Below are 26,445 nucleotides of genomic sequence, written 5' to 3' on the forward strand. Positions count from 1 at the left end.
AGAGTGGGGCCACCCGAATACCGCCCCAGCCCCGTTTCTTTCTGCTCACTGCCACCCTTCGGGCTTGGACACAGCCCACGGCAGGCAGCTGATGAACCTGCCTCCGTAGCTCAGCCAAAACTCAGCCCCGGGTGCCTCAGCTGGGCGGCTCGGGGGCCCCGCCGCCACACGGCTCCATGCCACCCCAGCAGCGGGGCACCCCGCACCCACGTCCCCACGGGCCGTGTCCCCTGGCAAGCTGGGGCCGGGGCCCGGCAGGGAGGCGAGGGGCGGGAGCAGGCGCCTGGGGAGCAGGAGCACGAGATGTGTGTTGCAGTAACCTCTGTATTCCTGGCCAGCCTCCAGTCGCTTCCCACCACACGCATTTATGTGTGCATGATTAGCGTTCTTGCATTCTTTGAATGCGGGCCAGGCAATGAGTTCAAAACTTCATTAAAACCTAATCCGCTCCTCGGCTCCCCCGGACGCGCGCACACGCGCACGCCTCCCCGGCTACTTGCTCGCCTTTCCTGCCCAGAGACAGCAGCGCGCCCCCGGAGCCCGCTCCCCTCGCAGGGACCCGCTGGCGTCACCTGCGTGCGGGACCAGCGGGGACACTCTCCGGACTTGGCCTAACTAGCTGTAACGGAGGGGGAGAGCAAAATCCAAACCACGTGCTCAGGCCCTCCGCTGAATCGAACGCGAGCCGTTTTGTGCTGACCTGCTGGCCCTTCCGCCCCAAAGCATCGGTGCTCAGCAGCCTCTGGGTCTTTAATGGCTCCCTGGGTCCTTCTGCACAACCCCAAGCGCACGGAGCCTGGCTGGGGGTGTGGGGAGGGCTTTGTTTCCTCTCCTGATGGTTTTATAGGGCTGCCTTTTGTTGCTTTGCTGGGGGCTGCAAGCTCTGCTCCAGTGTGGCTCACCTGCTGGCCCTGGGTAAGGAAGGGGGCATCTCCAAAGCAGACGGAGGGCAGGGGCTGCCGGCACAGCTCTGGCAGCACGGTGCCTCCGTGCTGCAGCTCAGCGCAGCCCCGGCTCACAGACCTCACCCCGCATCTTCGCCCCGCGGCAGCTGGAAAAGCCCCAGGCTGGCTGCGGGGCACGGCTGGATCTGTGCGTACGGGGCACCGCCAGGTGCGCTGCCAAGTGTCCCTGCCGTCCCCACGGCCTCCGGGGCCATCCTGCCAGCTTGGTGTGCCAGCCACTGCCCAAATCCAGCGCTCATTGTGCCCACACAGGGGCACGAAACCTGGGAGAGAGCAGGGGCTCGGTGTCGCAGCGCTGCCGGGCAATGCTGTGCCCAGGGCACATCCGTGGGCTCCTGATGCCTCCTGGTGCGGGACACGGGGCCGAACCTGGGCCGAGACCCAAACTGGTGCCAGGGGCAGCCCCGAGGGGAGGGCAACCTGTCCGGGCTGGAGCCGAAGGCAGCGAGAGGCCTCAGCTGGCTCAAGTGAAAGCCTCTCTCTGCTGCGGCCCCCAAACCAGCAACCGGCATGCTAATCAGGACATCAAACCTCCGGCAAACCCACGCGGCACCGCTTTTCCACGCGGTAAGAGACGCGACCGAGCCCAGCCACTTGCCCAGCGCCGGCGAATCCTGCAGCCCCGAGGGCCAGCGGCGGCTGCGAGCACCTCCAGCATCGCAGCGTGGCGTCGGGAAGCAACAACGGATTTCCCAATCTGGCCGAAAGCTCCTCGGATGTGCTGGTGCTTTGATTATTTGACAGGCCATGTTTTTTGAATTATTCTTGTATAAATATTTATGCGTTTTTACAAGAACCACGTTTGGAGCAACGGGACACGACAGAGGAAGGGCCAAAGGGGAGTGGGCAGGACGAGGGATTGCTCCATCCCTGCCCCGAGGGGCAGCGCGCGGGGACGCGGTGCGGGCTGGGTGCTGACAGCACCAAACCATGGCCCCGTGCCGCTCACCAGGGGGGCAGAGAGGGAGGGAGAGGCCGATAACGGAACGGGGGGGCTCGGGGGCGAGACCCTGCCCCTGCCCCTCGGATCCAGCCGACGGAGCTCAGGGGCCAAGGAGCCCACCGGGGATGCGTGCGATGGAGCCGTACGCTCCCGTGGCCACACCGCCACAGCCCCCCGCGTGTCCCACCAGCGCTGCCTCTGGGGGGGGTGCTGGGAACCCCCCGAGCCCCCAAAAACACCGAGGGAAAGGGAGAGGGGAGCTGAGGACGGGATGGGGGGGCTCCGGGAGGCTCCGCAGCCCCCACAGAGCAGCAGGGCCCGAGCGTGGCCACAGGGATGTCCGGGGGGGGCGCAGAAAAACCCTGACGCTGCCCAAAGCCTCCCCGGCCTGCTCCCCGGGACTGCTGCTGCGTTTTTGGGAAGGACGAGGGTGAGCGCCCCCCTCCCCTCCCCTCCCCCTCCCCCAGATGGGATCTGTAAGCGAGCCTCGCGTTTTCCGCCGAGCTCAGCAGAAATTCACCCAGAAGGTCAGTGACCAGAGAAAGGGACGATCCATCATTAAATAAATTGTTTTCATTTCCCAGGATAAAGGGGAGGAAGGAGGGGGGGGGGGGGTGAACTGGGACTGAAAAAAAAAAGAGTAAAACGAAGGAAAACCGCCCCCCCCCCCGCTGTTAGCAGCCTTCCCCGCTGAGGCAGCTCTCGCAGGGCTTTTTACAGCCAATCTCTTAATGTGATTATAATAATTATTTCTTTACTAGCAGCCTTTTTATTTATTTTTATTTTTTTTTTTTTTTATTTTTTAAAGCCTCTTTTGAAATTTCGCCGGGGGAGCCAAGGCTCCAGCTGAGCCCTGGCCCGGAGGAAGGAGCCGGGGCCGGGGGAGCGTGTGAACGTGTGCGTGCAGGCGAGCACGTGCGTGCGGGAGCGCGCGTGGCTTCGTGCCCCCACCGCCCGCGTGTGTGCGCCCCGGGTCCCAGGGCACCAGCGAGAGCCAGTCCCCGCTCCGTCCCCACTGGTCCCCGCTCCGTCCCCACTGGTCCCCGCTCCGTCCCCACTGGTCCCCGCTCTGTCCCCACTGGTCCCCGCTCCGTCCCCACTGGTCCCCGCTCTGTCCCCACTGGTCCCCGCTCCGTCCCCACTGGTCCCCGCTCTGTCCCCACTGGTCCCCGCTCCGTCCCCACTGGTCCCCGCTCCGTCCCCATCCAGCCCCGGTGCCCACGGGACCCCAGCCCAGCTGCAGGGTCCGGGAGCCCCATCGGACGCCCCCAACCCCTGCCCTCCCACTTGTCTGTGTGGTCCCCCCCCAACCCCGGGGCTGGGCTTTGAAATCTGTTGAAAGGAGGCCGTTTTTGCCAAAATAAACAGCCTGTCATGTTAAATTACTCTCTCTTCCTCTCTCAGTCCCCTGCCTCCCTCTCCCCCCACCCCATCCTGTCCTTTCTGCTCGAGGCCGCTCTGCTCCGAGGCTGACTCCTGGCTCCCTGGGGCGTGCGGGAGGCTGCTGGGAAGGGGCAGCCCTCTTCGCATCTGCTCGGCCCCATCCCCGCGTTAGGGGGTGCGTGTGGCGGATGCGTGGCCCCCCCCCAGACCCCCCAGCCCACGCTGGAGCAGGGAGCAAGGCAGAGCAGCCGGGTTCGGTTTGCCGGGGGCAGACGTGCCTCCCACGTCCTGGCCCCCCTGGCCTCCAGCAGCACCTCTGCCTCTCCGTCAGGCCCCAGTCTCTTTTTGGGGGGTGGCAACGGCTGGGAGGCTCCCCCAGGAAGCCCGGAGGAGGAGCAGAGCAGGAGCTGAGCCCAGGAGGTGATGCCGGGCCGCCCGCCCCCGCCAGCCCAGCTCGGAGCAGTGGCTGGACTCGAGGGTCCTGTCCCGCTGCGGTGCCTCTGCCATGACGGGTGCCATCTGAGCCGTCCCCGTGCCACTAGTGTTTTTTATGTTTTCCTCTCTCTTGCTCGCCCTCGCTCTTTTTTTTTTTCTTTTTTTCTTCTTTTTTTCCTTCTTTTTTTTTCCTTCTTTTTTTTTTCTTTCTTTTTTTTTTTTCCTTTTTGGTTGTTTTCTCTCTCTCGTTTCTAACAGAGTGAAAATTCGCAGAACCATAAAACGCAGGGATGGAAAACGACCTATTACCTCATCCAGCCCAGCCCCTCTGCCAGCGCCGGGCCGTTCCCTGCGAGCGTCCCGGGTGACTTGTCTAGACCAGGCACGAACCACTCCAGCGATGGCGATTCCAGCACTTCCTCGGGAAGATTATTCCATGGTCTAACTGACATTGCTGTTAGGAAATTTTTCCTGATGCCTCACCTCGAATGTTTCTGTGCTGAGTTTGAGCCTATTGCTCGGTTACCCGTCCTCGCTCTGCCCTGAACACCCCTCACTTCACCGTGTGTGGCCGTGCCTCTCACCTGCAGGCAGGATTTGCATCCTACGAGCCTCCCGCAGGGCCAGGCTCACCCCTGAAGCGTTTTGTTATTTCCTTTGCACTGCATCAAGCATCCGTGGTCCTCCTGAGGCATGGCCCCACAGCCACGACCCACGCGGAGGGGACGGGACGAGCTGGTGGGTGACCCGAGACCAGTTTGGAGCCGCGAGCGGGGATGCGACTGGAGATCTTGGGGTGATGCTGGCGCGCCCAGCCTCTGGCTGCTCTGCCTTTGCTCCTGCCCAAACCTAAGAGGAAAGCCACGATGCCCTCGGCCAGGTCCCTCACGGGGACACGAGCTGTCCCAGTGAGCCCCACTGCCTGCAGCACCCCGTCCCACCGCGGCGGTGGTTGTGGCAGCGCTGGCCAGAAGAGGGTGAGCAGGGGGAAGAGGGGGCCGAGAGCTCCCTGCTTGCCAGAGGTGGGGAGGGTCGTCACAGGAATCTTGGGGAGGAGGTTTTTCAGGCAGTTGCGTTTGGTTCCCGAACAAGCTTTGATGTCAATGATTTGCAGACTTGTTCTGGCTGGAGTTCCTCACTCTCCAGGGGCTGTTCGCCTTGAGTCGGGGGGGGGGGGGGGGGTGTTCTTCCTGTGTGTGTACCCCTTTGAACCGCTATTATGAGCCCCGATCCCCCCATACCCCCCCCCCCCCGAGTCCCTGCTGCTCCCAGGCATGCATTGCAGATTGGAAAACAAGCCAAACCACCCCGCATTTGCGAGAGCTCCCGGGGGGTTTCCAGGCGGATTACAGCAGATGCTGCAGCGCCAGCACGCCCGCTCCTCCTCTGCGTCTCCATCGTGGCCCCTGCTGGCAGCCCCAGCCCCAGCCGTCCTCCTGGGGGGCACGGCACGGGCTGGATTCACCGAGGGCTACTAGCCTTTGCCCTGCCGGTCCCCTCCACTGCAAATTCCTGCCTAAGAAAGCCTCTCCCAGAGGATCCTGAGCCGCTTTGCGAAGGCGGAGAAGGATTTGGGCTCACCTTGTCCTGCTCCTGGTGGCTCAGAGCCTCCAGCTTCACCCCATCTGTGCCCATCGGCTGCTTGCGAGCCTCCAGCAGGGCCTGGCTCAGGCTCTCGTGGGGCAGCAGGGATGCCCACGCATCGGGTGGCACCACCGCGCCTCTGTTTCCTCCAGCCTCTCCCGGAGGAAGGACGGGGGAAAGACCCCGGTGCGGAGGCAGGCAGGGAGGCACAGGGAATCCACCTCCCGCACCCTCCGCAGGGCGCACGGCGGCAGGGCAAAGCGCTGGGGAAGGGCAGGCAGGGGCTGCGTGGCTTTGGGGCCGCGTGGGTGCGCACGGGCAGGCGCCCTGGGGACAGAGGGGCCCCACGCCTCACCCCATCCCGGCCCCCGTCTCCCCTTCACCCCTCTGCCAGGGCTGCTGGCAGCGTGCGGAGGAGAGCGGGGCTGCGTGGGGCGATGGCGTGGGGCGATGGCATGGGGCGATGGCGTGGCTCCGTCTCTCCCGCCCCAGCCGTCAGCAGCCGGGGTTTCCCTCCGCCCAGCGCCCGCTGCCTCCCCGCCCTCCATCCCACGGCACCGCGCTCCCACTCGCAGCCGGCGGAGCTGCGCGGCCCCAGCCATGGCAGCCGGCGGGTCCCGCTGGCGCAGCTACCTGGGGGTGATTGTGTCCCGCCAGGGGCAGCGGGTGCAGCAATTCCAGCAGGCGGAGGACATCCTGCTGACCCTCCTGGAGCACGTCCACGGCGCGGAGCCCCGCTTCCTCGTGGACTACTGCAGGAACCTGGAAGCCTTCGAGTTCACGCTCCGCGCCTCCGAGGACGCCGTCACGGTGGAGGTGCCCCTGCGCCTCGACGGCGATGCGCTGCGGGTACGGCCGTGCCAGCCCGGGGATCCAGGCACTTGTCACCTGGAAGTGCCCTCTGCGGTGACCGGCGTGGAGGACTGGACCAGCGCGGGTGAGATAGAGCGGGGAGGTGGCACGGTGCGGCACCTGGCACCGGGCAAAGTCCTCCAGCACCTGAAAGAGCTCCTTGTTTCGGCCATCGTGCACTGTCAGCGCCGCTTCCTTCTCCAGCCAGGTGTGTATGGCACCGGGGCACGTCCCCGGCTGGGAGCTGGCTCCCCGCTAAGGAAGGGGACGCCGACCGCTCCCTGCCATGCCCACCCTTCGCTGGGTGCTGGCATGGGCATGCTTCTCCCATTGATCCCTGCAATTTCCATGGGGAATCAGCGTGCTTAGCTTGCCCCAGCTGCTTTACTCCTGGCTCTGCTGGCTTCTGACAGCGCCCAGTGCAGGCAGCCCCTGGAGGAGGCTGTAAGAGGGGATGTTAGGGGAGAAGAGGGTCTGAAAGTGTCCTACCCCGGCCCCAGCACGCCCACCATTCCCTCCCTCCTCCTCAGCCAAGTCCATGCTTCCTCTTCCTCTGCCCCTGCAGCCTGAGACCTTTCCTGATCAATATTTCATAGGTCACGTTCTCTGGCACGGCTCTGCTGCCAAACCGTGCAGCCCTGTTCTGCCGCCTGGGGCTTGCGTGGGTACCTGCTGTGCCCGCTCTGCTGGCCCGGCCCCAAGCCCCCCGGCAGCGATGCATCTCCTTCCCGAAAACGACCCCAGCGGGGTTTGGAGGTGGCATTCGCTGGGGAACCACAGCCAAACCGCAGCATTGGAGAGGGATGACTCGAGCGGGGTGGGACGAGCCCGCAGGTATTGCGGTTCACACCCAGTTCAGCCTGCGGGACCGGCTGCGGTCACCTCCTAACCTCCCTCCTCCTGCGATGTGGCCAAACCCTCCCCATCTAGGTGACCTCAGCGCCGAAAACCTGAAGGAAGATGCCATGGAGCTGTCCCTGTCGGTCCGCGGTGGCTGGAAGACCGTCCGCTTCGACATCGTCCCCGTGGTGAGGAGGCAGCAGGAGCCACTCAGGCTGGAGGGGCGGCAGCGCGGCAGGGGCTTCCCCGAGGGCAGCCTCCAGAAGGCCACGGCGGAGGCTCACTTCATCCCAGCCTCTCCCCACTGCTGGAGGTGAGTGGCTCCAGCACGCCCGCAGCACAGCAGTGGCCCTACCTGTGCCCTTCCGTCCTGGCTGGCAGCACCGAAAGGGTGGGAGAGCAGAGGCTCAGTGCTGCCAGCCCAGTGGGGGATGATTTTCCTGCCTGGGGGGGCACGGGAAAGCAGCCCCCGCGCCCTTGGTAGGGCCGTGCTGGCCTCCTGGTACATGGCGCGTGCCGTGCATCCCGCTGCTGCAGCTCGCCTGCCCGGGGCAGGCCGTGCCAGCAAGGTGTTCAGGTGCCAAAGGAGGCCCCTGAGCTGCTCGCAGGAGCTAAACCAGCGCACGGGGTGGCGGCTGTCAGCTTCCTGCTCGGGCTTCGCGTGCACGTTGGCCTCTTGACAGCAGTGGGGTGAAGCTGCAAGGGGCTGGGGTGACACCTGCCTTCCTGTCCGCACAGCCGCCCAGCCCCAAGGAGGGGCCGAGCAGCCGGCTTGCTCCGTGAGCGGGGCGGGTTTGGGGCTGTGGCCAAACCCCAGGCCTCTCGTGGGGCTGCAGGGCGGCTGCAGAAAGCTGCTCCCAGCTCCTCTCGTTTGGGGAAGCTGACCCCTGGGAGGGACCTGCCGCAAACCTCCGTGTGCCGCGGGGACCCGGCCATCCCGGCTGTCGAGGTGCAGCCAGGCTTGTGGCTCTAAATGTGGCCTCTGCTCTCGGGAACCTCGGCTCCAGGGTGCCAGCACGCGGCAGTGCCTGAGAGCGGAGCCCTGGGTGCTGCAGATATCCTTCCCCCGCTCCCCGGCTGGGCCCCCACAGGGCCTCCAGCCTCCCTCAGCAGAGCCACTTTCTCTCCAGATCCTCGGCTCACCTCCCCGTCCTGAAGCTGCTCTGGGCAGCGGACACCTTGCAGGGGCCCCGGCTGGACAGCCTGCGCCTGCTGGAGCAGCTCAGCAGCCAGGACTGGAGGGAGGAGGACGGGAGAGCCGGCCTCTCCTTCGACCACCTGAAGGTAGGGCAGGTCCTGGCGCAGGCCGTGCGGTGCCGCGTGCCCCGGCTGACTCCTGGGCCCTGCTGCGGCTCAGTCGCTGCTGGGGACGGCATCGCTGTGCCGGGAGGTGGAGGCTGGGGCCGGCGTTTGCTCTGACAAAAGCCTCTCTCCCCACCGAACCTGTTTGTGGCACTCTGGGCACCCGGTGTCACAATCACGGTGTGCTCTGCCCTGTGCTGGCTCGCCGGGGCGGAGGTGGAGAAGGCAGCAAAGTCATCTCTGACGAGGGAACGGCCCCAGCTGAAAGCAAATCCAACGGGCTTTATTTCATACCGTGCTCTTTGACATTAAAACAAAAACCAGCACGGTACGTGTTTGTGCCTCACAAAGCACCTCCTGCTGGGGATCTGAAGGCGCAGCCTTGGTGGGGAGGCCGGGCTCCCCCCGGCACGGCCTGCACCCCCTCTCCCCACCCCACAGATGGTGCTGCTGTGGAGCACGGAGCTGTTTCCCTCGCCGGAGGACTGGCAGGACCTGGAGGGCTCTGTCTACAGGCTGCTGGTGGTCCTCCTGCGCTGCCTGGCCACCCGGCGCCTACCCCACTTCCTGCGCCCGGAGGAGAACCTCTTCCACGGGGAGCCCCTGGACCTCGCCTCGCTCTACCCGAAGGTGGAGGCCTTCGCCCAGGACCCCCCGCGCTTCCTTCGCTTCCACTTTGGCCTCCCCGCGAGCGCCAAGGGCTTGCAGGCAGACCCTGAGGTCGGAGCCCTCCTGCGGCTCCCTGCCGAGGACGGGGCGTACTGGGACACAGCCTATTTTGACATCCTGCTCAGCCAGGTAACCGGGGGGGGAGCGATGGGGGTCCCTGCCCCTCCACTCACGGTGCCGGGCACGGGCTTGGGTTTGCCCCCAAGAGCCCCCGGCGCCTGGCAGTTCCCGTTACCCGCTGCCCACCCTGCTGCTGCAGCGGGGTGCCCCATCTGCAGCCCGCGGGGCTTGAGCCGAGAGGGGAGCCCCTTCCCCTCCCTCACCACCCACGGGTCTGCTCAGCTGCAGGTCTACCGGATCCAGGACGACGCGCGCCGCTCGGCCATGTCCCAGCTCCTCGCCAAGGTGCAGAGGGAAATCCCCACGAGGAGCTGAGCGGGACCCGCTGCCACCCCGTCCAGGCGCCCCCTGCTCACCCCCGCTGTCCGCAGGGAGAGGGGAAATGGGGCTGCGGGGGGCTCTGGGCCTTGTCGCCTGGGGAAGGGGGGACGCGGGCCCTGAAACTCGTCGAGACCAGGCAAGACGCAGGGCCGGGGAGCAGCGTGGCGCCGTGTCGCTTTATTCAGCAAAGGCGGTGCCAGGGAAGGAGCACGCGTCTGCGGCAGCTGGGTGGTGGTGGTGGTGATGGGAGGCACGGGAGGGGAAGGGCCCCGTGCTCGGGTCCTGCCTCCACCCCACGGGTCAGCTCACAGCAGGGCTGCTGAGCGTCGGGGCCGGGAGAGGTGGAGAGGATGGGGATGTGGGGCCAGGGCACCGGGGCGAGGAGCGACCCTCCGTGAGGGGTGGGGAGGAAGGCTTTTAGCCACCCCTGTGCCGTGTCCTGCCAACACGCTGCTCTCCCACCTGGCACACGAGGATCCGACGCCTGGTCCCATGCAGGCACGGCCGCCCACCGCCACCAGCACGTGCCCCACTCCCGCGCACCCCGTGTGGCCCCGTGTGGGTCCCTGGGGACTGCAGCGCCTCCTGCCAGGTCCCCCGCTGGGCAGAGGAGCCCCCCCAGCTCGCGGCGCTCACAGCCTGCTCCGGCGGCAGCGCTGCAGGGCATCGCGCAGGGCCCCGAGCACACGGTCCACGTTGTCTTTGGTCGAGTTGTAGCCCATGAGGCCGATTCGCAAGACCTGGGAGGAGAAGGACAAGTTTCTCCCTGCAGAATCCACCCTGGGCTGTGCCCAGCGAGCACCGGCTCCCACAGGGCGTGGGGCGTGCGAGGAGCGGCGTGTGCACATGCTCACATCCCTGTTTCTTCCTATTTATCACTCTCAGTCATGGTAAAGACATGTGTCCCCACTAACTGTGCGTGTCGCCACTCGATGAGACGCAGCAATTCCCCTTTTGGGGCACGCAGCCAGCACTCAGCGTGCACCGGTCAGCCGTGGGGTACCCCACTGACGGACGCGGGCTGGGCGAGCTGCGGGGCCGGGGGGCGGCGGGAGGGGAGCGCGCTGCCCACCTTGCCCACGGAGGGCCCCAGGCCCCCGGCGATCTCGAGGCCGTGCTCGTTCATCAGAAAGGCCGTGATCTCCTGCCAGGCGTAGCCCTCGGGCACCCTGACGGTGGTGATGGTGGGCAGCCTCGCCGCCTGGTGGAGAGAGGAACGGGGCTCAACCCGCAGCCCCCGGCTGCCTCCCCGGCCCTGGCGAGCCCCATGAGGAGCCCAGCAGGGCGGCCGGGGGTTCCTCTCCAGCATCCAGCCCCCCCTGGGGACGCTCCCAGCCGCCTGGCACCACGCAGCCCGGCGAGATGGGCTCCCCGCACCCACCTCCTCCTTCACGAAGAGCTCGAGCCCCAGCTCTCGCAGCCCTTGGCACAGGAGGGTGCAGTTGGCCCGGTGCCTCTCCCACGAGCTCTCCAGGCCCTGGTGGCACAGAGGAGTCGGTAGGTCCTCGCCGCTGCTACCGGGGACAGCCAGGCACCTGCGGCTCCCCCCAGACCCTGCCGCGGCGCGGGCATCACCCGTCTCGGCCGTCCCGGTGCCCCACGCCGCTCACCAGCTCCGCCAGCATGGCCAAGCCCTCCCGCAGGCTCAAGAAGCTGTTGATGGGCGCCGTGTGGTGGTACCTGCAAAAGCCCAGCAGCACCCGGGTGGGCTCGGCCCCCGCGGGGCGGCTCGTGCAAGCCCCCCGGGGCTGGTGCCTGACTCTGCGAGGAGGGCGGGCGATGGGGAGGGGTGGCAGGGCCCTGCTGCCCCCGCCGAGGGGACCCACACAGGGGGGCAGAGCATTTAGGTGAGGAGGGGGGGGTTGGGGATGAAGGGAAGCGACACGTGGCAGGACGGCCTGCCCTCACATGCGTGGCTTGTCGTCGCAGCCCCAGTAGTTCGCCAGCCAGCCCATGTCCAGGTAGAAGGACGGGGGCTTTGTCTTCCTCCTCAGCATCTTCTCCCTGGCAAAGCGGAGCGCAGGGCTGGAGCCAGACCAGAGGGGAGGGCACAGCTCCCCCTTACCCACTGCCAGCCCCAGAGCAAGCATCGGGTTGGCACCGCTGCATGGGGACAGCTCTAGCAGAGAGCTGGCAAAGCAGGGGGGATGGCGGCCCCCTGTGCCCCCAGCCCCGTCGCCTCTCAGGGCCGCCCTTACCTTGCTCGCTCGCTGAATGAGATGGGGGCACTGCCGGGGGGGGCGCTGAGGACTTTCTGGGACCCCGAGTACAGGACATCGATCTCTGCACGAGAGGGACCGCACTGAGCCCCCGGCCCACCGGCCCCACGCTCTGCCGCCAGCGGAGAGCACGGGGGACATGCACTGCAGGTCCTGGTCGTGCTTGCCCTGCTCTGGGGGACGCACTGGCACCCCAATGGTCCCCCGAGAGGGACGGGGCCTGCAGCTGCAGCCAGGGCAGCTACCGACAGCATCAGCAGGAAGCGGCGGGTGGTGGGGCTGTGAGCCCTGACGTGTGGGACCCCTCTGGTCCCCCGTGTGCCCACGGCGGCACCGTGGCTCTCACCCTGCTGGTCCATCAGGATGGGTGCTCCCCCGAGCGACGCCACCGCATCCACGAGCAGCAGGCAGCCGTGCCTGGGGGAGGACAGGGCTCAGCCCCACACCGCTGCCACCTCGCCCCGCCACCCCCTGCTGCCACCACCCCCCCGCGTCCCCAGCCCCAGCATGCCAGCCTGTAAATCCCCACATCCCGGCCCCGGCAGGGGACGTCGGGGCTCACCGACCGGTGGCACAGCTCGCCCAGCCCCTGCAGCGGCTGCAGCACCCCCGTGGAGGACTCGCCGTGGGTGATGAAGAGCACCGAGGGCTTGTGCCGCGCCAGGCCCTGGGGGGAAAAAGCAGGGGGGTGAATGCTGCCGAGGGGCCGGCCCCGCGCCTGCTGCCCCGCAGCTGCCACGCACCTCCTGGATGTCCCGCAGGGAGAAGTACTCGCCTGGAGGCTTCTGCAGCTCGCGGACATCGGCACCTGGGAGGGATTTGAGCAGAGGGACAGGGAGGGTTGGGCTCGCCTCCAGCCGCAAGGCACGGGTCAGGCGTTAAGCGGGGGCCTGCCAGAAGGCACCATACGCAGGGGGACGTCACCCCACCAAAAGCCCGGAGCCCTCTGCTGCCGCATGAGGCCACCGCCACCGGGGTGGGGACAGCAGGACCTGGGGAGCAGGCCACGTCCTGGCAGCCCCCCCGCAGCCGGGTGCCCGCAGCCTAAAGGGTGCTGCCCGGCCGTCCCCGCGTACCCAGCCTCCCGGCGATGTCAGCGGCACGCTGTCCCCAGATGCCGTTGACGGCCACCAGCACGGTGTCGCCGCGCTCCAGCAGGTTGAGGAGGGCAGCCTCCATGGCGCAGTGGCCGGTGCCGCTGACGGCCAGCGTCAGGCGGTTCCGGGTCTGGAAGGCGTACTGGATGCCCGCCTTGATCTCGTCCATGACCTGCGGTGGGGACCGGCGTTGCTGTCACCCCTCGTCCTGGCCCCCCACGGGGTGCGGGAGGCGGGGATGGGGGCGCCTCACCTGCAGCATCTCGGGGTGCATGTGGCCCAGGAGCTGCCGGCCGCCGGCCGCCAGGATGCGGGGGGGCACGTTGCTGGGGCCCGGCCCCAGCAGTAGCCTCTGCGGCACGGCCAGCGGCCGCAGCAGCCCCTGGGGTGGCGGGATGGTGGCCATGGCGTGCCCCGCCGTGCCCCGCAGCTGAGCCCGGAGGAGAGGAGCGGCAGCCGCGGCCCGCTTGGCGCCCAGCACCGCGGCACGGCGCATCCCCTGCCAGCAGCGCTCCGCGTCCCCCCGGACCCTGACCCCAGGCTGCGGCACTCCCCCCGCCGGCACGGACTCTGCCCTGGCCTCCTCGTGGCCCGGTTAATGTGCCACCAGCACCGGCCTGCTGCCCCAGCACTCTCCCATTGGGGTTTCCCAAACGTCCACGAGCACGGCTACCGCTGCAAACGTCCCCGTGCCCCCCGTGTGACGGCCGCAGGGTGACGCCATGGCTGGCGGGGCTCATGGGGGGCTCACGGAGGCTCCCCGCGTGCCCCCGCAGCCTCCCGTCAGCCCCGCCGTCCCCATGCCGCCGGTGGCGGCGGGTGGTGCCGTGGGGCAGCGCGTGCTGCCCGGGGGGGTCGCGGCGGGCACCGGTGCCCGGGCTGGGGGCAGCGGGCGCGGGAGCTGCGGGGCGAGGATGCGGGAGGGGGAGGATCCAGGCCGGAGGGGGGCGGTTGCCATGGCGCCGGTTGCCATAGCGCCGGTTGCCATGGTGACGGTTGCCATGGTGACGGTTGCCACGGTGACGGTTGCCGTGGCGACGCGGGGGTCCCGCCCCTCCCCGCGCCCTTGCGGCGGTTCCGCAGCGCGGGGCCCTTTTGGGGGGGGGGGGGGGGGGATGCGCTGACGTCACCGCTCCATCCCCGGCTCGCCCCCCTCCCTTCCCCCCCCCCCCCCCACCGGCCGGCAGCAGCCAATCAGCGCGCGGGGGCGGGGCGGGGCCGGGCGGGGCCGCAGGGGCGGGGCTGACACCGCCCGCACCGGCACCGGCACCGGCACGGGCACGGGCACGGCCGCCAGCCCCGGCACCGGCACCGGCCCCGGCCCCGCTCCGCACGGCGCGGCCCCATGCCGGCCCCCCCCGCCCGCGGCTGAGCGCAGCGCCCCGCCGGCCACGGGCACCGGGCACAGGTAGGGGCGGCGGCGGGAGGGACCGCTCCGCCGCGCCCGCTCGGGGCTGCGGCACCGGGATGCGGCCGCCGCCCCCCCCCCCCTCCGCGCCGGGCTGAGGGGGTGGGGGGGGGCGGCGGCCATGTTGCGGGCACCGAGGCGAGGCTGGCGGGGGGAGCCGCCCCGGCTTCCAGAAGGATCCCGCCGGGGTGGGAGGGGTGATGCTCCCCGCGGTCCCCGCCGCACCGGCCCCGGTAACGGGCTCGGCAGCCCAGCGCGAGCCGCCTGCCCCCTTTGCCCCCCCCCCCCCCCCTCCGCGGCAGGTGGCTGGCGCTGTGCTGCTGAGCCGTCCCGTCGTCGTTCCGCTCCAGAGTGAACGGCGGAGGCGGCCGGGGGGGGGGCTCTCGGCACGGGGGGGCGGCGGAGGGCGCGGCAAGGGCGAGCCGCAGCCGCTGACCTTGGGGACGGCGGGGGGGGGGGGCGCCGGGCTGGAGGAGGGGGCGGCCGCGGGGGGGGGGCTGCCGCAGGGCCTCGCTGCTCAGCCCCCTTCTGCCCCCGTCCCCGCACGCCCCGCCGGGCCCCTCGTCCGGGCGGCCCCGGCCTCCGTTTTGTCGGGGAGGGGGGGGCCGTGGCCGCAGCTCCCCGTGGGGTGCCGGCACCCAGTGGTCCCCCCCCCCCCCGTGGTGGTGATGTCCGCAGCCTCCGGGGCCGGCTGAGGGTGGGAGAAGCCCCGTTACCAGTGCCCCCCCCCCCCCCAAATTTAAGCCGTGCAAGGTGCAGGTGACGCGAGGCTGCCCCAGCGCCGTGTCCCACGGTGAGGAGGAGCGGGGCAGGTGGCCCTTGGGGGGGACGGGGGACACACAAAGCCATCAGCCCTGTGCTGTCCCCACGGGGCCCGGCTCGCCTCCGGGCGCTGCCCAAGCCCGCGCGGTGCCGCAGGGCGAAAAACTGCACCGTCACGGCCCCTCGCGCGGGGGGAGAGAGGGGATGGGGAGCGCGGGTGTCCTGCCGCCAGCGGGGTCTGGGGGGCGAGGGCGCAGCCCCGACACCCCCGGGGAGCAGGGGGAGCCCCGGGGGCTGATTGTAGGGCGGGTGGGTGGAGGGGAGATGCTTCCCGCGGCCCTTGGGGTGGAGGCTGCGCAACCCTACCGAAAGGGGGGGAAAAAAAAAAAAAAAGCAATTCCTCTGGGCCTGGGTGACAGGGACAACACAGGGGCTTTGCCATCGAGCTGGGAGGGGCGGGTGGCCGGCCCCCGCTGCGTCACATCATGGGGGTAGCGGGAGCCCCGTGGGGAGGGTCCCCGGAGGGAGGGCAGGGACCCCAGCGGGGAGCCCCCGGCGGGGCGCAGGGCTAGGGAGGGGCGAGCCTTTTGTGGCTGCACCGGTGGCACCCTGCAGCGCCCAGGGGCAGGTTTCTCCTTGAAGGGGCTGTGGCAAGTCCCCACGGCGTCCCTCCGGGAGGTGTTACCCGCGGGTGGCACTGGGGGACGGGTGGCGCCGGGGGACAGCGCGCCCCATCCCGCTGGTCACCTTGGCGGTGGCAGGGTGGGGTGGGGCAGGGCTGGCGCGGGCGGCCTCGGGATCACGGGAGCCCTCTCTGGCTTATCCCTGCCCAATTAATCTTAGCCGATCCCGTTAATTGTTGCTCTCTAGCCCTCGTGCTCTCGGGCTGGGGGTGGCCGAGAGGGAGGTTTGCCGGGAGGGGATGCGCCGCGGGGAGCTCCCTCCGTGCCTCCCACCCCGATCCCGCCGGGAGCGGGCTGCTGGACCAGCTCCCAGCGCCGCCCGACTGCGCTATTGAATTTCTCTCGACGGCGGATTAAGCGGGCGCTGGCTGACCCTCCCTGGGCAGGGGCCGCGCTCCGTCTGCCAGCCGGGCCCCGTGAGCCGTCGGCCGGCCGTGCGAGTGGGGCCGGGGGGGGCTGGAAGCAGTGCTCCCCGCCGCCACGCGCCCGCCTCTCTCTGTAGGGTGCCGGGGGCAGCGGGCCCCGCCGGGGAACCGCAGCTCCAGGTCCGTCGGGCTTCCCTATGGGGCAGCCCCATGGCTGTGGGGGGCTGCAGCAGGCCGGAGACCCCCGCCCCAAATGATGGGGAGGGGGAGGCCCAGAGGGGCTGCGGCCCGGCACCGGCCTGGCTCAGGCACAGGCAGCCTTTGTCTCGGTGCCGTGGCGAGAGCACAGGCGCGGGTCGGAGAATGGCAGCGCTGGGACCGCGAAGGCGCAGCGGGGCGAGGGGGAGGCTGCGCTGGCAGCCGAGGAAGCTGAAGGAAATGGATGGAGCAGCTCAAGGCAGAAAATGGAGCCCGGGCTGCTGCTCTGCAGCGGGCACGGGGCTGGGAATAGCGGCGAGGCAAGGAGGTGGCTGCAGCAGTCAGCTCGTGCTGGGCACGGGGCCTCCGGGGGAGCAGAAGGCACAGTTTTAGCTCGAGGACGAGGCCAGGGTCAGGCCGGGGTGGGACCCCGAGGAGCTGGCAGGACCGAGGGGCACCAGCACAGCACGTGGGGAGGGACGGCCGCAGCACGAGGCCACGCGGTGAGGGGAGCACCTGGGGAAACCTGCGGGGGAAGAAGTGGGGCTGGAGGGGGCTGTGGGGGGAAACGGCCCGGCAGCCCTTCCACCCAGCGATACATCATATCATTTTGCAGAAAAAAAACCAAACCAAACCAACCCCCCAGTAAACAAACAAACAAAAACACTTTTTTTTTTCCTCTTTCCTTTTGGTCATAGTTTTATTGTTTATTGTCCCCACTGTCTGGCTGCAAATTTTCCATTGCACCATGAATATACCTGCCTTTGGGCAGAGCGCATGTGTTGTTATTTTTATTTTTTCCCCCCCTTTTGGGACCGAAAACCAAACTGACAAAACCCAGTTGTTTTCAAAGCGGTTCCTGTCTCTTGGGACTGTTATGTGGGTTTTTCTTTCTTCCACATTTTCCACAAACTGAGTTGTATTTTCACTTGTACCACGGGAAAGGCCGTCTTGTGTTGAGGAGGACCCACCTGCGTTGCTCTGGTCGCCACTAGATGAGGTTCAAGGAACCGGAGCCGGGCCAGTGCTTGCCCCGTGCATCTCCCGCAGGCACTGCCCCTTCCTCCGTGCCCCTGCTCCTGTGCTGCCCTCGTGCCTTCTCCTGCCCGCTCCCGGAGGCTTTTGGGGCTCTGCTGGCAGAGGTGCCCCTTGCTTGGTGAGATAATTGATCGTTGGGTTAGCTAGATTAAGTGGAAAATAGCTATCGAGTGCCAGCCCTGCGGCGCAGGGCAGGACGTCGGGGCCGTCAGTCCGCACCGAGTGCGCTGACGGGCAAACAGAAATGTTTGCCATAGGGCCACAGAATTGCTCAGGTTGGAAAAGACCTCGAAGGTCGTCCAGTCTGACCTTGTCCGTCAGCCTCCTCCTGCCACCTGCCCTTGAGCCGAAATGTGCTGGTTTTCCTCCCCGTGGTCCTGCCGTGCAGGGGCTGGAGGCAGGAGGCTCTGGGGATGGAGTGGAAGAACTGCCCTTGGGGGCCGGTGTGATGCTGGCTGTGCCCTGTAGCCCTGTCCCTGGCTGCGGGAACCCAAAAGGGGTACCACGGGGCGCGTGGCTGGCGGGCCCTGGTGCTGGGTTCCCAAAGGGTTTAGTCCCACTGGAAACCCCGTCCTCTTGGCTCGATTTGGGCTCGGCCTTTCATCCATTTTTCCGGCAGGGCCGCGATGCAGGGATTCACATGCAAGCTCTCCTAACCCCCTCTTCTCCCCGCGCAGGACAGCCGCCGCTCCCCGTTAGCAGCACCACCTCCGGCTGGCGCGATGGCGGGAGCGTCCGTCAAGGTGGCGGTGCGCGTCCGGCCCTTCAACTCCCGGGAGATGAGCCGGGAGTCCAAATGCATCATCCAGATGTCGGGAAGCACCACCAGTGAGTACCGTCGCGGGGGCCACCCCCCTAAACCAGGTTGGGGGGGGATCAGGAGCACGCACGCCCCGTCCCCGCGCGGATGCGATGGAGGGGCAGGGCTTTGGAGCAGGGATCGACCCCTCTTTAAATAACCGGCCGTAGGTGCTCGTGGTGGAAATGGTGGCCGCGTCCCTTCTCTTTGGCTCTGAAAGCCTCCAGATGGGACGGCATCTAAAATAACTCCCGCCCGCCCGCAGGGCTGGAGCTTCCTGCGTCACCGCCACCGGCGGCGGGGGAAGCGCCGGCGCGAGCCACCCCCGTGGCGCACACCGCCGGCGAGGATGCTCGAGCGTGACGTGCTGGGGGCGTCTGGCGGGTCCCTGGGGTGCAAGAAGGATCAGGTTGGGAGCGTGGCAGCCGTTCAGTCGGGCACGTCCCCCCCCCCCCCCCCCCAGCGTGGGCGCCGCGGCCGCAGCTCCCAGCCGGCCCTTTGCTGACTGCGAGGTTTTTCTCCCCCGCGCCCCGCTGCAGCCGCTGGGCGATGAATCGACAAAGCCCAGGCTGATCCCCTTGGCGTGGCTGGAAGGGGTCTGTGCTCTGCATAATTCATTCGGCGTAATTCATTAAGCCCCGCCGGGCGCAGGGGGCGGCTGGGGAAGGGAGATGAGGAGGAAGGAGCCAGCCCTTCTCTGCAGCCCCTTTTTTCCCCCAAATTTCCAGCCGCCGCCCCCTTTGGCTCGCGGTGGCCACCCACCCACCCACCAACACTGCTGCTTTGTTCCTGCGGCGGTGCTGCAGGGACGGGGGGGGGGGACACCCCGGCTTCCTTCCCATGAGCCCATTAATATTCCCCGGCTGGAGCTGCGTCCCCCAGGGCGAGCGCGGCGCTGAATGGCAGGGGTCTGGGAGCCGGGGGCAGGAGGAGCCCGGCTGCGGTGCTGCCAGCCCAGGCGTTTTTCCAGGCATTCCCCCCCCCCCCCACATTTGCTCTCCAGGGCTTCATTCTAGCCTGAGGCCTTGTGAGATGTTAGTTGTCATGGCAAAGCACAGGGATTTAAAATATGATGATGTTTTTCTCTCTGCGTGGTTTTTCTCCTTTATCCTGCTCAATACTTGTCCCTTGTTTGTCACAAAGCCCAGGGATATCTCCAGATGTTTTCCTCCTCCTCCTCTCATCTCTCTTTCCTCCCCACCTCCTTTTTTCCCCTCCCCTTTGGCCAGCTGTGCGAAACCCCGGGGGTCCCCACACACAGGTGGGGTTCAAGCAGTAACAGGAAGGGCGGTGGGGGAAAGCCCCCCGGCAGCGTCCATCCACTCAGTGGCAAATAACCAGAAAAGAAAGGGGCACAGAGAGTGCCTCAGCTTCGGGGACGGGAGGGGAGACGCAGCGGGTCGTGGCACGCTTCCTCTCCTCCATTTCCCAGCCCCGTGCAGGCTGGGGACTTGCCCCCCCCGGCAGCTGGGCGGCCACAGCTGGGGCTGCCAGGCACCCGGCGCCGCTCGGTGCCATCCCCAGCCCCTCCTCAGCCCCGTGCCCGGCACAGACGGCACCGGTGCCGGCGGCAGCCTCCCCAAGCCGGCCCCTTCCCGTTGCTGCCCCCGCACGCCTGAGGCTCCCATCCACCCCTCGGCTTCCCCCCGGGGCAGTCCCAAAGCCCACGAGGCCGTCGGCCCCACAACGTGCACATCTGGCCGGGAGGCAGCGGAGATGCTCTGCCTGCCCCTGCAGCCACCTCTGCCCAGAGGGGCCCCGCACGTGGGTGGGTGATCCCCGGCCCCAGGGGAGGCACGGTGCCACCCAGGTCCGCGTCTCGACAGGGACCTGCGCCTGGTGGCGGCTCAGGGGGTGTCTGAGCCCCTTCTCCTGGAGGCGCAGCCTGGGCTGTGGCCGTGAGCTTTGGCTGCCGGCAGCTCCCTGCTGCGGTTTGTGGTCCTGACCCCGCTTCCCGCCCTGCTGGCCTTTATAGCCGCCCTCTGGCTCTGGTCCGGCTGCAGACGTACAGCTCAGCGTCACCCTGTCTGTCCTGGCCAGCGTCACCCTGTCTGTCCTGGCCGGCGCAGGACCCTGCACGCGGCGAGTGCGTGTTGGCGTGCTGGGACCAGGAGCGGTGGCAGCTCTCCTCCCGTCCCCTTTCCTCCTGTCCCCTCGCCTCTTCTGTCACCTTCGTGGTCAAGGGCATGCTTGTCCGTCCGATACGGCCGAGCCCGTTCCCTAGCGACCCTGGCACTCGGGGGCAGGCTTCATCATTAATTTAGGACCCAGCCTGTACGGAGCGCAGGAGAACAAGTAGTGTTTTCTTCCCCCAACCATCCCGAGCAGGAGTGCGCTGGGTCGCCGTGTGCCTCGGTGCGGGCAGGCCACGCTGCTGGCGTGCTGGGGGGGGTGCGGATGGACACGCAGCAGGGCAGCAGCCGAGCATCCCGCCCTGGGGCAGATGACGTGGTACGGGGTGAATTCGTGCGGCTCCTCCAGCTGCTCGGCAAAGCCCCAGCGCCGTGGCGGTGGCTGGGAGCACCCTGGTCCTACTGCCACCTCCGCGCCCTGGCAGGCCCTTGCAGGGAGCTGAGTGCCCCTCTCGTGGGCACTGCGCCCCCCAGCCCCCCCATGCAGCCCGGCCGGGGCCGTGGCACCCCTCCCGACCCGCAAGGGCGTTTCAATGTCACCGGAGATGGCTGAGCGCCGCGTCCCGTGACTGCCCTGCTGCTTTGGGTTTCTTCTGACGCATCTCTCCGAGTGCCTGTTATTTCAGAAAAAAACATCATAAACACTCTACGGGGTGGGGAGAAAGGGAAAAAAAAAAAGGCATCGGACGAGTGAGAAAGAGAAGAGATGCAGTCTCCAATTTCCATGGCAACGTCCTTTTCACCAGGGGATGGGAAAAAGCAGGCTCTTGTTTCCGCTGGCGGTTTAACACAGGGCATTAATCACCCTGCTGCTGCGGGGAGATCAGGTACTGAAAATAAAACACGGAGCAAGCAGGAGGCAGAGCCCCCCGCGGCTGCTCCTGCCCCACTCATGGCCCCCACGTAGGGCTGTGGGGCCGGGGAGCGCTGGGACCTCCGTGCCCGGGGCTGTCCCTGCGGCGCTGCTGCGGGTGCGTGGTGGAGCAGGAGGCAGCCCAAGGGAAGGAGCAGCCTCCCTGCGCCACGCTCACCGGGGCGTTTTGGAGAGCCTTTGCCCTTCTCCCTGGCCCCCACGGTGGAGCTGGAGGGACCCCGTCCTGATTTCCAGCCCGCAGGGAACTGTTTGGGACCAAGCCCGTCGCAGCCTGCCCAGGATGCAGGAGGCGATGGTGCCGCCTGGTCTCCTCACGTCCCTCTCTCTGTCCCCAGCCATCCTGAACCCGAAGCAACCCAAAGAGACACCAAAAAGCTTCAGCTTTGACTATTCCTACTGGTCCCACACCACGGTAAGCAGCGGGGAGCCAGAGCCTGGCTGGAGCCCGCAGCTGGGCTGGGATGCAGCAGGATGACCTCCTCTGATCGCTCCTCTCTCCTCTCTGCAGCCTGCAGACATCAATTATGCATCCCAGAAGCAGGTGTACCGGGACATTGGCGAGGAGATGTTGCAGCATGCCTTCGAAGGCTATAACGTCTGTATCTTTGCCTACGGGCAGACAGGGGCTGGAAAATCCTACACCATGATGGGGAAGCAGGAGAAGGACCAGCAAGGCATCATCCCACAGGTACCGCCTGCAGAAAGGCTCCCGCTAACCTGAGCGGGGTGCCCGAGGGAGAAGGGTGGTTGGGAGGGAAGGAGAAGCGGGGGAGACGAGCTGCAGGTCAGGGGGCACCACGGGGAGCTTCACCCAGGCCCCAGGGCTCAAGGTGGGAGGAGCAGAGGTTTGGTCGGGCTGTGAGGCGGGTGTTCATGTGAGCAAGGGACCGTGCCCAAGTCCCTACAAAGCGGGGAGAGGCTCTGCGGGTGCTGGTCCCCTCGACATTATCAGGGGCCTTTCATGCCACCCCGCCAAGAGCTGTCCCATCGCTGCTGCTCTGGCTTTTGGGGCAAGAAGGTGGAAATCTTCTTGGCTTGGCTGCCCCAGAGTGGAGCATCCCTCTGCTCAGGGACTGAGCAGCCTGGCTCTTTCCCCCGCAGCTGTGTGAGGACCTTTTCTCCCGAATCAACGACACGACCAACGACAACATGTCCTACTCCGTGGAGGTAAGGCACCGCGCCTCCTGCCTGCTCCGGCCCGAGCCTCCCGGGGGCGGGATGGGTTGGTGGAGGCCTGGCGTGATGGCAGCGTGCGCCCGGCCCTGTGTTACTTCAGAGTGAAACCCAGAGCCCCGCGCGTGCTGTCCCTAGGTGAGCTACATGGAGATATACTGCGAGCGGGTGAGAGACCTCCTGAACCCCAAGAACAAGGGGAACCTGCGGGTGAGGGAGCATCCCCTCATGGGCCCCTATGTTGAGGACCTCTCCAAGCTGGCTGTGACCTCCTACAATGACATCCAGGATCTCATGGACTCAGGGAACAAGGCCCGGTGAGTCGGGGAGCAGGAGAACACCAGGATCTGAAGGGCTTCCAGATGTCCCCAAAGAGTCTCCCCAGGCACCTACACGTGGGCTGAAGCTTGTGTCCCCGGTGCTGTGGGCAGGGCCTGAGGTCCCCAGGCGAGGCAGGATGTGACCCGATTTGACCGGTCACTCCTGGAGCCCAGAGTCTTCTCGTGGCCACAGTGGCCTTCCCATCACCTTCGCTGTCCTGAACCTGTCCCCAGCCGCTCTGGTGTCCCCTGCAGAGTGTCACACCTTCTGCCCTCCTCTCCCCGCAGCACGGTGGCTGCCACCAACATGAACGAGACCAGCAGCCGCTCACACGCCGTCTTCAACATCATCTTCACCCAGAAGCGACACGATGCCGAGACGAACATCACCACTGAGAAGGTGAGGGCAGAGCCCCAGGGGAACGCTGCAAGGGCTCCGTGTGCCGCAGCGCCTGGGGGGACACCGTGTGGCTGGGGGGGGTGCTGAAACATGATGGGGTTAAGTCCCAGCCACACGCTGGGCTCCCAGACCGCTGTGGAGGGACACCTCTGGCCCCATGTGGCCACTGTCCCTTCTGGCAAGAATGCGAGCCCTGCTTCTGGTCAAACCCACCTCCGCCTCCAGAGCAGGCTCACGTTTGCTGAAGGTGTTTTCTCCCACCTTGCTGACGGCGCAGCTCCGTGGTGGGGGGCCGTTTGCCCACACGCTAGGCGTGAGCCGAGCCCGCCACAGCTGCTGTCTGTGCCTGCAGGTCAGCAAAATCAGCCTGGTGGACCTGGCTGGGAGCGAGCGAGCTGACTCCACCGGTGCGAAGGGCACGAGGCTGAAGGTGAGAGCGTGGCGCGGGTCCGGCAGGCAGTCCCTGGGTGCCGCTTGTCCTTTCCCTGCCTGATTCCTTGCACGCTAGATTGGAAACTGCCACATCCTCAGCGGTGTTTTGTCTGAGAGTTGTCCAGTGCCGGTGCCAGCAGGGTCCGCAAGCCCCAGCTGGGAGGTGCTGGTTGCCCAGTAAGACCAGTTGCTGGTTGCCCACCCTGTGCTGGGGCTTCTCCATCCTCTTGGTGCACCGGGCTTTAGCGCTGCTCCGAAACAGGGCCTGAGGATCTGGGCTTTTGGTCTCTCCACCAGGAAGGAGCAAACATCAACAAGTCCTTGACCACACTGGGGAAAGTCATCTCTGCTCTGGCCGAAATGGTAGGTACCTGGAGCGGGGGTGGGACACCCAGCTATCCAGGGATGGAGCACCCAAGCTCCCAGCTCCAGGGGGATTGGAGCACCCAAGCTCCCAGCTCCCAGAAATGGAGCACCTGGGGGCCTGTGCTGGGTGAAGAGGAGGGGAGTAGCTCGCTGTCACCTCCCTCCCCCCTGCTCTCTTCTGCTTGCAACAGAGCTAAACAGTCTCTCTGCTTTCTTTGCAGGATTCAGGGCCAAATAAGGTACGTGCTCGGGCAGGGCTGGGTGGATTTGGGTTTACAAGGGTGGAGGTGGGTTGCGGGGCGGTTTGCAACGAGCCCTTTAGGGGTGAGGTGCCACCTGGGCACCTGTGGGCTGGGCAGATCCCTTTGTGTCCTGGTTGCTGCACAGCCCTCGTTAGACACCTCCCGGCAGAGCCGTCCCCCATCGGGGATGCCCGCTGCTCAGCCCAGTGCGGCTGGGGACAGCGCTGGCACCGGCCGCGGTGTTTGCTTGGAGGAGAGCGAGCAGCCTGGCAGCCCATCCCTCTGCTCCCTCTCCCCAGAACAAGAAGAAGAAGAAGACGGATTTCATCCCCTACCGGGACTCGGTGCTAACCTGGCTGCTGCGGGAGAACCTGGGTGAGGACACGGGCGCAGGGCTTGGCGGGGGGGCATGGCAGGGGGTGGCAGCCCCCCCAGGGACAGTCGCCCTGCTGAAGCCTGGCATCTCTCCGGGCAGGGGGCAACTCCAGGACCGCCATGGTCGCTGCGCTCAGCCCCGCCGACATCAACTACGACGAGACCCTCAGCACTTTAAGGTAGGCTCTGGATGGAGAGCTAGACGAGGGCACGGGAGGTTTTGGGACCCAGCTGCTCAGGGTTGTGCCTCTCCCCAGGTATGCCGACCGCGCCAAGCAGATCCGCTGCAACGCCGTCATCAATGAGGACCCCAACAACAAGCTCATCCGGGAGCTGAAGGACGAGGTGGCCCGCCTGCGTGACCTTCTCTACGCCCAGGGTCTCGGGGACATCATTGACAGTAGGTACCGCGCCAGGGCGGCGCTGGGCAGAGGCAGGCTGGTGTCTCGGAGGGGACGTCCCCAGAGCCACCCCGTGTCCTGCCCTGCGCCTCAGCCATCTCGTCATTCTCCCTGCCATGCAGCAAGGGGCACGGCTGCGCCCCCCCACTGCCACCACCCCCGTTGGGACACCTCTGGCGGGCCCTGCACGCACGTGTGCCATCCCGGAGGAGCTGCTTTGCCCCAGCAGCCCTCTTGCCCCCCCCCATTTCCCACTGCCAGCATCCCGCAGGGCGCCCGGCCGAGGCGCCAGGAGGATGCTCGGGGTCCGTGTCCTCTCCTCCCCGTGCTTTCAGGCTGCCATGAATCCTACCGAGATGAACCCACTCTTGTTCTGTTTTCTTTGTCTTCCCCCCTGCTCCCTGCCCTCTCTCTCTCTTAGCCCATCCTGCTGCGGAAGGATCCAAATGTGTGTATTCCCCATCACTGGTATTCTGTGTTGCTTCTCTGCTTTTGGGAGGCTCAGGCTGTGCCGAGGAGCATGCGTGCAGCATGGGAAAGGGCAGCGAGAGCTGGCCCCAGGGCGCTAGCGAAGGGGCAGCAGTGGAGCCTGGTGCCCTGCTGGGGGGACGGGTGGCACAGGGACATTTCTGCACTGCGCCCGTGCCCTCGCCAAGCCCAGGACGTGCATTCTGCAGGGTGAGGCCCTGCAAATCTGCCAGGCAGGGCGCTAGCGGTGCGTTCACCATAGGGACCCGCTCTCCCATGCTGTCACTGTGTTTCCCGTTGCTTCTGCTGCTGCTGCTGTTGCTGCTGCTGGGCTGGTTGCTGCTGCTGGCGCTGCTTGTGTGGGCACGGTCCGTGCTCCCGGGAGAAAAAAGCGCCAGGCAAAGCACAGTGCGGTGCGAGTGGCCTTGGGACACCTCAGTGACCAGTCCTGCTGAGGGCTATTCGGGGGGCATCGGAGGAACAGGACGAATTGGAGGCAGGGGGGCTCCACAAAGTGATGGGGCTCTTGTTCTCCATCGGGAGCTGGCTGTCCCCTAGAAGCGGTGGCCCCCAGATAAGGGATCCCGACCCATCTCTGCGTGGGTCGGGCAGTGGAAGCGGCTGCGAGCATCCCGCTGGGAGACGGGACCCGGCACCTGCCCAGGCTGCTGGAGACTGCGTCCCCACTGCCACGGGCTGAGCTGCCACCGGGAGCGCGTGCCCCTGTCCCGTCTCCTCCTCACTGCGACTTCTGGGGGCCGGAACAGCATTTCTGACAGCAGGGCAAACGGCGAGAGCGTACTGCAGCTGGGGGAGCTCATGCCCGTGAGCCTCTGCGCTGGCAGCTGGGCTGCCTCCCTTTGCCGTGGGAAGGGCGCTGGGCTTGCCCCTTTGTAGGGCGGGACACCCGTCTCTCCTTGCCTTCCCCAAATACCGGTCGCCCCCAAATCCAGCTAGTATGGGGCAGCAGGGCAGGGCAGAGCGCCCCATGCCCAGGGGGGAGGATGGCCGGGGCAGTTCAGGCACCCCGTGCTGCCACAAAGCACCCCCGGTAGGCCAGGAAGGGCTCCCAGGCCATTACCGCGCTGCTGCCAACAACAGTCCCGGGCTGGGGCCAAGGCATGGGAGCCGTGCCCTGCTGCTGGCCTGCTCTGCCGATGCTGTGCCTTTTTCTTTTGATTTTTGTCTTTCTTCTTGCCACTTTTTTTTTTCCCAACAGCTTTTCTTGTCTCTATCTTCTTTCTCTCTCTCTTCCTTCTTCCTGCCCTTGTGTCTTCCC

At 66.9% G+C, this 26,445-nt stretch overlaps 3 protein-coding genes across 28 annotated transcripts in view; 2 read left to right on the forward strand and 1 right to left on the reverse strand.

Annotated features, from left to right (window-relative positions):
* Positions 1–4,987: 4,987 nt before the first annotated feature.
* On the forward strand, positions 4,988–9,452 carry MAB21L4 (mab-21 like 4). The gene is made up of 5 exons (XM_080604325.1): positions 4,988–6,370; positions 7,093–7,315; positions 8,133–8,286; positions 8,746–9,102; positions 9,316–9,452. Exons 1-5 carry the CDS (start codon positions 5,761–5,763, stop codon positions 9,406–9,408), a joined length of 1,437 nt encoding a protein of 478 aa, XP_080460451.1. The 5' UTR covers positions 4,988–5,760; the 3' UTR covers positions 9,409–9,452.
* Positions 9,453–9,562: 110 nt separating this feature from the next.
* On the reverse strand, positions 9,563–13,423 carry AGXT (alanine--glyoxylate aminotransferase). Of its 3 annotated transcripts, none has more exons than XM_080604322.1 (11): positions 12,984–13,423; positions 12,710–12,902; positions 12,377–12,441; positions 12,196–12,300; positions 11,980–12,050; positions 11,613–11,697; positions 11,323–11,418; positions 11,025–11,094; positions 10,796–10,891; positions 10,487–10,615; positions 9,563–10,154 (listed from the first exon to the last, which is right to left on the reverse strand). In XM_080604322.1, the coding sequence occupies exons 1-11, from the start codon at positions 13,224–13,226 to the stop codon at positions 9,832–9,834; spliced, it is 1,476 nt and encodes a 491-aa protein (XP_080460448.1). In that variant the 5' UTR covers positions 13,227–13,423; the 3' UTR covers positions 9,563–9,831. The 3 variants fall into 3 exon arrangements, with proteins under 3 accessions (XP_080460448.1, XP_080460450.1, XP_080460449.1); XM_080604324.1 differs by having other exon boundaries at positions 12,200–12,300; positions 12,984–13,421; XM_080604323.1 differs by lacking the exon at positions 11,980–12,050 and having other exon boundaries at positions 12,200–12,300; positions 12,984–13,421.
* A 576-nt stretch (positions 13,424–13,999) lies between these two features.
* Positions 14,000–26,445, forward strand: part of KIF1A (kinesin family member 1A) — a 37,859-nt gene continuing 25,413 nt past the window's right edge. For 15 of the 24 annotated variants that reach the window (XM_080604371.1, XM_080604382.1, XM_080604392.1 and 12 more), the window contains exons 1-14: positions 14,000–14,138; positions 17,862–18,012; positions 21,325–21,401; positions 21,498–21,677; positions 22,091–22,156; positions 22,301–22,479; positions 22,771–22,882; positions 23,235–23,312; positions 23,612–23,677; positions 23,902–23,919; positions 24,222–24,297; positions 24,398–24,476; positions 24,555–24,697; positions 25,120–25,146. In XM_080604371.1, coding sequence (XP_080460497.1) covers positions 17,907–18,012; positions 21,325–21,401; positions 21,498–21,677; positions 22,091–22,156; positions 22,301–22,479; positions 22,771–22,882; positions 23,235–23,312; positions 23,612–23,677; positions 23,902–23,919; positions 24,222–24,297; positions 24,398–24,476; positions 24,555–24,697; positions 25,120–25,146 — 1,207 coding nt within the window. In that variant the 5' untranslated portion in view covers positions 14,000–14,138; positions 17,862–17,906. The remainder of the gene's footprint in view (positions 14,139–17,861; positions 18,013–21,324; positions 21,402–21,497; positions 21,678–22,090; positions 22,157–22,300; positions 22,480–22,770; positions 22,883–23,234; positions 23,313–23,611; positions 23,678–23,901; positions 23,920–24,221; positions 24,298–24,397; positions 24,477–24,554; positions 24,698–25,119; positions 25,147–26,445) is intronic. The other 9 variants (XM_080604372.1, XM_080604375.1, XM_080604377.1 and 6 more) reach the window with 1 other exon arrangement.

The sequence above is a fragment of the Anser brachyrhynchus genome, assembly GCF_964034855.1.
Source record: "Anser brachyrhynchus genome assembly, chromosome: 9".
Taxonomy (NCBI): Eukaryota; Metazoa; Chordata; class Aves; order Anseriformes; family Anatidae; genus Anser; species Anser brachyrhynchus.

Bases quoted from the DNA above. Each gene is read 5' to 3' on its own strand.
- MAB21L4 (XM_080604325.1), top strand. From the start codon at position 5,761: ATGGCATGGGGCGATGGCGTGGCTCCGTCTCTCCCGCCCCAGCCGTCA. The intron at 7,316-8,132 runs GTGAGTGGCTCC...CTTTCTCTCCAG, and splicing joins GCCTCTCCCCACTGCTGGAG to ATCCTCGGCTCACCTCCCCG. The intron at 8,287-8,745 runs GTAGGGCAGGTC...CCCACCCCACAG, and splicing joins TCTCCTTCGACCACCTGAAG to ATGGTGCTGCTGTGGAGCAC.
- AGXT (XM_080604322.1), bottom strand. From the start codon at position 13,226: ATGCGCCGTGCCGCGGTGCTGGGCGCCAAGCGGGCCGCGGCTGCCGCT. The intron at 12,301-12,376 runs GTGCGTGGCAGC...TTTTCCCCCCAG, and splicing joins CCCTGCGGGACATCCAGGAG to GGCCTGGCGCGGCACAAGCC. The intron at 11,419-11,612 runs GTAAGGGCGGCC...CCGCTTTGCCAG, and splicing joins TCATTCAGCGAGCGAGCAAG to GGAGAAGATGCTGAGGAGGA.